This window comes from Mustela erminea, chromosome 13, assembly GCF_009829155.1.
Source record: "Mustela erminea isolate mMusErm1 chromosome 13, mMusErm1.Pri, whole genome shotgun sequence".
In the NCBI taxonomy this organism is placed as follows: domain Eukaryota; kingdom Metazoa; phylum Chordata; class Mammalia; order Carnivora; family Mustelidae; genus Mustela; species Mustela erminea.
Window position 1 is genome coordinate 36,294,355 of NC_045626.1, and position 10,277 is coordinate 36,304,631.

Below are 10,277 nucleotides of genomic sequence, written 5' to 3' on the forward strand. Positions count from 1 at the left end.
TTTTTTTTTTTTTTAAGATTTTATTTTTTTGAAAGTAAGCACGTGAGAGATAGAGAAAGCAAGCGAGCACACAAGCCGGGGTAGGGAGAAGGAGACTACCCGCTGAGCCAGGAGCCCAATGTGGGGCTTGATCCCAGGACTTTGGGATCATGACTCAAGCCAAAGGCAGATGCTTAACCAACCTGGGCCATCCTGGCAACCCAGAAAAAATAAAAGTTTTAAGAAAGATATTTTTCTGGCTAACCTTAGTTTCAGAAATTGCATTAAACATTTATTTTCAGAGCCCATCCTTTACAAAGACAGTAAGAAATTTCTGAAGTCCACTTTTGAATTCTTTTGGGATTCACTCTGACTAAGCAACATTTTTAGTCGAGAGAAGTGTTTCTTTGTTTTGCTCACATTCTTTGAGGAGCAAGTGGGTGTTGACTGTCCAGATGTAGGTGTCCTGAAAACAAACAAAACCACACTTAGGTATACTGATACATAAGTTTAAAAGTGCTTTTCCTGCTTAGCCTGAATAATTGCAACTAGAATCCTTTTCTACTCCGGTGTATTATGGCGGTAAACAAGCAGTGTCTGAACCCAGCATTCATTCCCATCTTGTTAAAAATCTCCTCACTACATAGGCTTTAGGCAACATTCAGGAGGTATACTTGGTGGTTCTGGAAGTTTCTATCACACTTGAAGAAGGCTATAAGTAAAGTGTCATCAGGCCTGAATCCCCTTTAAGTTTGATATCAAGATTCATGACAATTCTAAGGACTTTAAAAACCTGTTTCTTCACAGCTCAAGACCACTTCCTTTCTCAAAAATGAAGAATTTCAACCTACCCATGCAGGTACCACTGCATTATATCTCCCCACCTAGAACATAAACTCCATAGGGCAGAATTTGCACTACTAATTATATATTCCACTGCTTCTTAATAGTGCCAGGCACAGAAGAGGTCTTCTAAAAATATTTCCTGGATAAGTGATTCCCAGCTGCCGTATATTTCTGTTTTCTTCTGTTTCATGCCCTCCAACTGTGTTCCATACCCATGAAACTTTATTGGGGTTTATCAGTCTGATCCCTCTTCTACTCCCCATGTGTACAACAAATGTGAAGTATCTTTCTCATTCGTGCATATAACTAAGAAGCAGTCTGTTCTATATGCAAGTGAATTATTTTAAATATTTCATTTTAATATATTTTAAATAAGCCAACTTTTATCTACAATTATCCAATAAGGTAGAAACTTCTATGAATTCTTATCATGCCAAATATCAAAATAATTAAATCAAAATATAGAGAAAAGTAGACTTAAAATTTCAATTCTTATCCAATTTTATAAATGTCAACCCAATATAAAAAACTCAATGCAGTAAACAGATAAATTTCACTCTTTACAGAATTTTGCTGTTTATGTTCAAGAAACTACCTTCTCAGTTTCTCTTTTGGTACAAAATGTTCAGAAAATTCCTTTCCCAGTTTCTAAGGAACTAAATTTACTATCACAGTGAATAAAGTACTGTGAACTACAAAAATAGTTTGGTGCTCAGTCATATAGTTAACTTAGTAGCAGCTGACAAATCGCTATTCAGTGAGATTTCCCCAGGAATTTCTGACAGAGGCAGTATCAAGAACAAAGGTTCAGAGCAGGAACATAAACTGTGAGTACTTCAGTTCAGTTTTGCTAACACACAGGATGATTTAAGGCAAAATAAGAAGGCACATGCACTGGTGCCAGGTAGGAAGGACTGGGAAGCCATGCGGGAACGTTTGATCTAGATGCTACGGCGTGAGATGGTAAAGGCTTCTCATCAGAGCTGTGCTGTAGGGAAATTATCAGACTACAAGCGTTTGAAACTAGAAGTAGGAAACTACTGTAGTAATCCCAGCAAAAGAGGAACACAGACTGAACACAGTAGGAGGAAAAAAGGAGAACAGATGCAAACCCCACGGAGGAAGGGCAGATAGAAATTGGTGACTAACTGGACAAAAACCAAGGGACTAGGCGTTATCTACTCTACTCACCATTTCAGGTTAGACTGTCTACAAAGGCATGTATGTTCACTGACAGAAGTAACTTAGTAGGATGAGCAGGTGGGGACATGCTGGGGGAATAAAGTGGATATATTTAGTAGCAGCTGGGAATAAGTAAAGGGAGAGGTTGGAAGTAAAAGAATATGGCTGGAATTTATAAGCAGAGATGGGAATGAAAGATGTATGTACAGGATATTAAAGAAGAAAAGGGTATGGAGGAAAAAAATGGGGCCAAGGCCTGGAGTGCATGGCAGATTTAGGGAGTATATATTAAACAGAGGAAAGTCGAAGAAGTAAGAGCTGACACCAGCAATGCAAATAGCTTAATGAATTAAGATACCTGAATATCAAGGCTGGGCTCTTGCCTTTGGAACCACACGTAGGCTTTAGGTTTGCAGAACTGGGAGTCTTTCTTTCTGGTGTCTTCAGGCTGAGCTTACTCGTAGGAGTAGTAGGACTGCTCTTCAGTGCTGAGAGAAAGCTTCTACTTTTACCATGATGTTTAACTGTTCTGTTGCATGTTTTACAAGTAGTCAACTAACATAAAAAGAAGAAATATTGGGCCTCATTTCTCTTATAATCTAACCCAATAAATTACATGTTCATTAAATTCTTGAATTAAGGGACTACACCAGGTACAAGCAGGTAAGAGAGGCTGCCCTCAGGGAGTCTGTAATCCAGCAGCAGCAATCAGACAAGATACAAATGAGAACATCTACAATTAAAAGTTATTGGCTAAACACTTGTAAATTTGAAAAACATTTTAATTTTTATTTATTTAAAAGATTTTAAGTAATCTGTACACCCAATGTGGAACTTGAACTCATGACCCCAAGATCAAGAGTCACATGCTCCACCTACTGAGCCAGCCAGGTACCCCTAAAACACCTTTTTAAAGATAACAAAGTCTCTACTTTTTCAATGTAAAACCATGTTTGGGGGAATAAAGGGACTGTGATACCCGGTTAAATTCTGGAACAATGTTCTTCATAACAGCAGTTAACACTTAACATTTGCCACAGAACTTCAAGTTGTTTTCAATAAAACATGGCAAATTATCACTGAAAATCTAAGTGACCCCTGCAAACCCTTACTGATTCTATATTCTTCAAATATAGGTCTAAATCAATTCATAAGACCAATTGAATGAATTCTCACACCTCTTTACTTCATTAAATCCAGAGGCAGAATTTCATGGTCGGAATTTCCTAATGTATGTAATTGTCTAATCACTGTGTGTCAACTTGAAAATAATGTATCAGCTATACATCAATCAAAAAATTTAGGGGCATCTGGGTGGCTCAGTGGGTTAAAGCCTCTGCCTTCAGCTCCGGTCATGATCTCAGGGTCCTGGGATCGAGCCCCACATCAGGTTCTCTGCTCAGCGGGGAGCTGCTTCCCCCACTCCCTCTGCCTACTTGTGATCTCACTCTGTCAAATAAATAAATAGAATCTTAAAATTTTTTTTTAAAACTAAGTTTTACTCTTGATGAAAGATCAATCACTAGAAAAAAAGTTATGTGCACATTTTGACATCCTGGGTATATTATCACAAACCTCTGAGTTATATGTAGCTTGATCCTTAATCAACCTCATTTTAAGTAAAAGGAAATTCTAGTTTATTTACACATACTGGACTGAAATCTTACCAATACACTTTTGGAGTCTTTATATCTTTTCACAAGTTTTGCTTCTTTAAAACTAAGTGTATAATTTCTTGCTTCTCGATTACGAAGTTTTTGTATTTTGGGAGTCAGTTTGGACTTGGGTTTGAGGCGCACCCGAAAGTTATCCAAAACCAGCAACTGGAAACAGTATGGACATGTTCCTTCAAAAGTGATGTTAGCATCTGAAATTATACAAACGAAACTCATGATTCAGCAAATTAGAATATTTTGTTACCTCAAACAGCCAATACTCTGTGATCAAATATACTATTTAATATGAACAGATATTCTCTTTAAGCAAACTCAAAATATGAGTACTTGCAAAAAAGGCAAACTGGCAATAATTTATTTTGCAAAACACTTTAATTCTACCCATTCACTCCTTTTAGCAACAGACCAGTTAGGTCCCCATTTTTTACTACCTTACTTATTAGTTGTTACTATGTAAAAAAGGCTGTCTCACCAATTTTACAAACATATTTATCACAAATCAGTAAGTTATACCGTCACTTTCTTTTTTAAACAATTAGCACACAATTTTGTGATTTGTGGGCCAGGCTTTCTGCAGGTAGCTCTCAATACAAGGTAATAGGAGAACAGACTTGCTCCAGATTGTCTATGCACATCAAGAAAGCCATTTACCATGCTAGGCTGGGAAGTCATAAATAAAGAGCAAAAGAGCTCCTATCTTTAAATAACTCACATTCTGGCGGAGCCCTAATGTGAATATGAATAAGACTGGTAACAACTGTTAACAAAATATGATTAAAATGTCCTGGAAACTATTAAACTCTGTGTGGACCAGCCAGAAATACTCCAAAGAAATGGCTTGACAAAGGTCAAATACTCCAAATATCTGTACTTAGAGATGGTATCCATTATGGGAAAAGGGCTTTCAGGTGGAAGTACAGTGAAAAAGAAAGCATGACTATTAGGGAAAGATGAGGGTGTGGGGGTGATACAGCTGGAAAGGAAGGTAGGTACATCAAAGATTTATTCAACAAATATTTGTTAGTGAGCACTCTGCTAAGCATACAACTAAGGACCATGCTTGTAATTCAGTTCTGCCACATGTTAAATTCATTCACATTTACTGAGTGACTGTCCAGTGTCATGCACAGTTCTGTGTACAAGAGACAGAACAGTGAATAAAGGACAATTCATGTAGGGGAAAGTAAATATAGCAACACCAAATATGTAGTGCTGGGGGAAAAAAAGGAGATGAACAGGGAGTGGCGATGGAGTTGCCCTGGTCTTTAATAAGGTAGTCATGGTAGGCTTTGTGGAGTGACCTGTAGAAAGCACGAGTAAACAAGAAAGCAAACCACGCAGATATATGAGGTCAGAGTTCCAGGTCAAGGATGGGGGCAACTTGGAAGGCTATAAAAGAGCAAGGAGGCCTAACAGTGGAGTAAGCAAAAGGGAAAGCAGGCCAGAGAGGTAATGTGGGCTTCTGATATAGGGCCCTGTAGTCCTTTTAAAAAAAATTTCACTTTGGGGTGCCTGGGTGGCTCAGTGGGTTAAGCCTCTGCCTTCAGCTCAGGTCATGATCCCAGAGTCCTGGGACTGAGTCGCATATCGGGCATCCCCTACTCTGCAGGGAGCCTGCTCCCTCTCCCTCGGCCTCTCCCCCTGCTTGGGCTCTCTCTCTGTGTCAAATAAATAAAATCTTAAAAAAAAAAAAAAAAAAACTTTCTTTCCACTTTTACTCTGAGATGTCAAGACATCTGAGAGTTTGTGGCAGAGAAGCAACAGGCTCAAGCTTAGGTTGCTCCTGCGCTCACTCTGGCCGCTCCGTTGAGAATGGATGTGGCAACGCAGGAGCGCGGCTGGCAACGGCCCAGCCGCTGCCCCGGTCCAAGACGGCGACATGGCCTGGTGAGAAGAGACGAGGTGCTGCATATACTCCAAAGCCAAGAGGCGTATTTGCTGGCACACGCGCTTGGGGAGGAAGGCTCTCAGGGAGCCGCGAACGGCCCCAGGGTCTCGGGGGCGGAATTCACTCCCCGGATGGAATCAGCGTTACTGAACGGGGAAGAACTGGAGGACGACTGTGCTGTGGGGGTAAAGCTCGAGTTTCGCCCTGACGCAGATTCCGAAGCAGGTGTCAAGAAGACATCTGGATACGAGCCTAGAATGGGGAGAGGTCTTGGTTGGGGTACAGATCTGGAAGCCATGAGCCTGGATGAAAAGCTGTCGCCAAGGGAAAGGAGTGTAACTAGAAAAGACGTCCTAGGAATTTGGAGCTTTCGCGGAACAGCAGCCCCCGGAGGGATTTATGAGGGCAGTGGCTCGAGGAGATTGCTGTTTTGCGTTGTCCTGAGCAGGGCGCGGAACGGAGCGGGGCGAGGCGCCGAGAGCCTGACCCACAAGCGTCGGACGTTCTCCCTACCGTGTGACGAACTGTAGGTCCAGCTGGAAAGGAGAAGGAGACTCGTGAGGGAGGAGGGGGGACCCCGCCGCCGCCGCCCGCCTCCCTTCCCGCCCTTCTCTTACAGGAGATAGCGGGCCTGGCCCGGGCAGCTACCGTATAGCTGCCGCGCCGCAGCCTCAAGGTAGTGCTTCTGCCTCATCGCTACCGCCTCCCCTCACGCCGCTCAGGCGGGACAGTCTCCGGAAGTCGGCTTCGCAGCCTGCCGGACTTTGACCTCGGAATCCAAGCTCCGGCCAGAAACCCGCGCCCACTGCTGAGGAGTTCCGTTTCCCTCGCGTTCCACCCCGCCTTTGGCCCTGCCTCTAGGCTCCGCCCCAGGCTCCGTGTGGCCCCGGTGGTCCCCTGCGGATCCGGCGCAAACGTGCGCCTGCGCGGAGCCGTGTGACCTTGTCGGGTTGGGGCCGTCTGCGCGGAGCTTTCGGCGCGCCTGTCTTTCTCGCTCGTGATAGCGTCTTCTGTGGTACCCTTGTTGTCATTTCCTCAACCCACGTCGCCCTCTAGATTCTCCATCCGGGGTGTCGATTTGGGCCGGGCAGGCGGTGTGCGGCCCGCAAGGAGGCCACCGTTGTCCGCGCGGCCGCGGGCCTGGGAGGGAAGAGCCGGCCAGCTTCCCTTCTCCCGGGTTCTCAGTGGAGCACAGCAGAAAGTTAACAGTTCGGGACGTTTTCCGTATTGCGGGAACACCAATGTTACCGAGTTTGGAGACATTTCTGTCGTCCAGCAGGAAACCCCATCCCCACTTAGGAGCTGCTATCCATTCTCCCCTCCCCACTCCCAGCCGCTGGCGACCACTCGTCGGCTTTCTGGTTCTTCGGGCTCATTCTGGACATTTCTTGTAAATGGAATCATAGGTGTGATCTGTTGTGTCTGGCCTCCTCCACTTAGTAAAATGTTTTTGAGGTTCTTCCACGTCGTAGGTGACATGACTGAATATTATTACATTGTATGCATGCCGAGTATTGTTTATCCATTCATCCGTGATGGACATTTGGGTTCTTTCTGCCTTTTGGCTGTTGTCAATATTGCTGCTGCTAGGAACATGGTTTTTTTTTTTGTTTTGGGGGTGGTTTTTTGTTGTTGTTTTGTTTTTTTGTTTGTTTGTTTTTTGTTTGAATAAACACCTAGGAGTGAAAATGCTGTGTCATATGGTAATTCCATGTTTAACAAGGATTCCAGGGCGCCAGGGTGGTTCAGTGGGTTGGGCCCCTGCCTTTGGGCTGGGGTCCTGATCTCAGGGATCCTGGGAACTAGCCCTAGGTCGGGCTTTCTGCTCAGCGGGGAGCCTGCCTCCTCCTCTCTCTCTGCCTGCCTCTCTGCCTACTTGTGATCTCTGTCTGTCAAATAAATAAATAAAATCTTACAAAAAAAAAAAAAAGGATTCCAATTTCTCCGCATCTTTCCCAACCCTCGTTTTCCACCTTTATTTATTTATTTGTTTGTTTGTTTGTTTATGTTTTATTCTAGCCATCCTAGTGAGTGTGAAGTGGCTTCTCACTGTGGTTCTGATTCGCATTTCCTAGTGAATAATGACGTTGAGCATTCTTTCATGTGTTTGTTGACAACTTGTATATTTTCTTTGGAAAAATGTCTACTGAAGTCCTTTGCTCATTTTAAAATTAAGTTGTTTGCCTTTTGTTGTTGTTAGAGTTTCAAAAAATAAATTCTAGGGGCGCCTGGGTGGCTCAGTGGGTTAAAGCCTCTGCCTTCAGCTCAGATCATGATCCCAGGGTCCTGGGATCGAGCCCCGCATCGGGCTCTCTGCTCAGCAGAGAGCCTGCTCTCTCCTCTCTCTCTGCCTGCCTCTCTGACTCCTTGTGATCTCTGTCTGTCAAATAAATAAATAAATAAAATCTTTAAAATAAATGAATAAATAACTAACTAAATAAATAAATAAATTCTACAGACTAGACCATTATTTATCCTTCATTTTGAATATCCAAAAGGACTCAAAGCTAGATCGGGAAACTGAAGGATTCCATTTTTAGAAAGGCCTCATCTCTGCTGTTTTTCTGCAAGGCCCCAAACCAAAGAAGCTATGTTCTCACTCCAAGGGGGAGGCAAGAAAGTTAATCATTCTTTGAGTTTTGTCCTAGGTGTCCAGATATCTGATAACATCTAAAAAGAACAAAATCTCAAACATGTTCCAGGACATCAGGTTTGAATAAACCTTACCCAGAGTCTGGCATCAGTACCTCCACCTTCGATGATTTATGAAATAACACCTATTATTCACCTGTCACTCACCTTTGAATTCAATCCTACCCTGGATTTCTGAAGTAACATGTTGCCTGGACCCTTTCCAGTTTGAACCACTAACGCCAAGTGATGAAGAGAGTCATTCTCCTTTCCTTTTGGAGTGTCCCAGACTCCCTGTCCGCTGTACTCTCACTTACACTGTTCAATAAACTCTGCTTTCACTTCCCACTTCCTGATGGCTCTTCTGTACAAAGCCAAGGATCATCTTAGCCAAGAGATATCCTCAGCCTCTGGGTCCTCAGATCTGGCCTGTATATGTCAAAATGATACAGAAGGTTATAAAGAGAAAAATATATTTACATCTGTATAGACATATTTTAATGTTTCAAAAGAAAAGTTACTTCATCTACTCTTCCTACCTTTCCATCCTCCTCCTCTGACAGACATTTAGCAGTTGGGTATCTTCTCCTATGTCCACCTGTAAGTAAATGGCTGAATGTGTAAAAATTCCTTCTCACCACCACACACACACACACACACACACACACACACAAAAGCCGAAATGTACACAAAAAAGCTAAACCAAAAATAGAAAGTTAGTCCCTTACTATATAACTTGCCTTTTTCCTTAACCATAGACCATACACATCTTTCCAGATCAGTACATATATTTTTATAACAGCAAAAATCTGTATATACTGATGCTTTTTATTTCATTTGTCTGAATTTCTAAAAGAGAAATTATAGACTGGAATGATGTGCACATTTTTATTTGCCAGATCATCCAAAATAGGTTGTAGCAATGTGCACTCCCAGCATTAATATCTGAGGAAGTTGGGTAAGAAAATCTGATGGCTGGGGCACATGGGTGGCTCAGTGGGTTAAAGCCTCTGCCTTAGGCTCAGGTCATGGTCTCAGGGTCCTGGGATCAAGCTCCACATTGGGCTCTCCTCTCAGCGGGGAGCCTGCTTACCCCCACCTCCTGCTTCCCTCTCTGCCTACTTGTGATCTCTGTCAAATAAATAAGTAAAATCTTAAAAAAAAAAAAAAAAAGATGTGATGACTATTGGTTAACCTCAATACTAGCAAGATAAAGTCTCTTTTCACATGTTCTTTGATGCTTTGCATTTTCTCCTGTGAAGAGAAATCTTCCGTTGTGTTTATCAGTTTCTAGGAGATCTTTGTGTCTTGGGGGAAATTCATTCTCTGCTTGTCATATATAATGCAATACTTTCTTACCTCTTATCTTTGGCATGGTTTATAGGATTTTTGCCATATAGGATTTTGTACGTTGTTGAACGTTTTTCATTACTGGGTCTGGGTTTCCTGTGTAGCTTTAAAGATTGTATTTATTTATTTGACAGCGAGAGATAAAAGAGCATAAGCAGTAGTGGGGCAGAGGGAGAGGGAGAAGCAGACTCCCCACTGAGCAGGAAGTCCAGTGTCGGACTCCATCCCAGGACCCTGGGATCATGACTTGAGTTGAGGGAGACACTTAACCGACTGAGCCACCCAGGGGCCCCTCCTGTGTAGCATTAAAAAAGCCTCACGTAGCGCTTGCTTCGGCAGCACATATACTAAAATTGGAAGGATACAGAGCAGATTAGCATGGCCCCTGTGCCAGAATGGCATGCAAATTTGTGAAGCCTGAAAAAAATTAAACAATAAAATAAAAATCTTCGTTCATGCCAAGACTAGACAACTAGCTATCCAACCAAATGTTTTTCTCATACTTTTCTAGTTTAATTTCTTCCATACACATCTTTAAGCAATATGAAATATATTTTTATTTAAGTATAGGGTTGAGACCTGACCCATTTTTCTAGATGGTTAGCAAGTTATGTGGATATCTCTTAGTAGGTAAATTACTCTTTTGCTGTTGGAATTGAAGTCTAAAAAAGTGTAAGGAACATTGAATGTGTGGCAGGTACTTTTCTAAGCATCTGACTTGTAAC

The 10,277-nt window shown here is 42.5% G+C and overlaps 1 protein-coding gene and 1 non-coding gene across 2 annotated transcripts; one reads left to right on the top strand and one right to left on the bottom strand.

The window, feature by feature from the left end:
* Nucleotides 1-245: 245 nt before the first annotated feature.
* C13H18orf21 (chromosome 13 C18orf21 homolog) lies at nt 246-6,586 on the bottom strand. The gene is made up of 5 exons (XM_032310713.1): nt 6,189-6,586; nt 6,085-6,107; nt 3,675-3,874; nt 2,366-2,562; nt 246-445 (listed from the first exon to the last, which is right to left on the bottom strand). The coding sequence occupies exons 1-5, from the start codon at nt 6,263-6,265 to the stop codon at nt 292-294; spliced, it is 651 nt and encodes a 216-aa protein (XP_032166604.1). The 5' UTR covers nt 6,266-6,586; the 3' UTR covers nt 246-291.
* A 3,289-nt stretch (nt 6,587-9,875) lies between these two features.
* Nucleotides 9,876-9,982, top strand: LOC116572522. The gene has a single exon (XR_004278382.1). It is a non-coding gene; the product is annotated as a U6 spliceosomal RNA (small nuclear RNA).
* Nucleotides 9,983-10,277: the final 295 nt, after the last annotated feature.

What these genes read in the sequence shown, in the direction of transcription:
- C13H18orf21 (XM_032310713.1), bottom strand. Translation starts at nt 6,265, where the DNA reads ATGAGGCAGAAGCACTACCTTGAGGCTGCGGCGCGGCAGCTATACGGT. An exon ending in AAGACTCCAAAAGTGTATTG is followed by an intron (nt 2,563 to 3,674) that starts GTAAGATTTCAG and finishes TTTTTATGTTAG; the next exon opens with TTGACTACTTGTAAAACATG. An exon ending in AGCCCAGCCTTGATATTCAG is followed by an intron (nt 446 to 2,365) that starts GTATCTTAATTC and finishes GTTTGTTTTCAG; the next exon opens with GACACCTACATCTGGACAGT.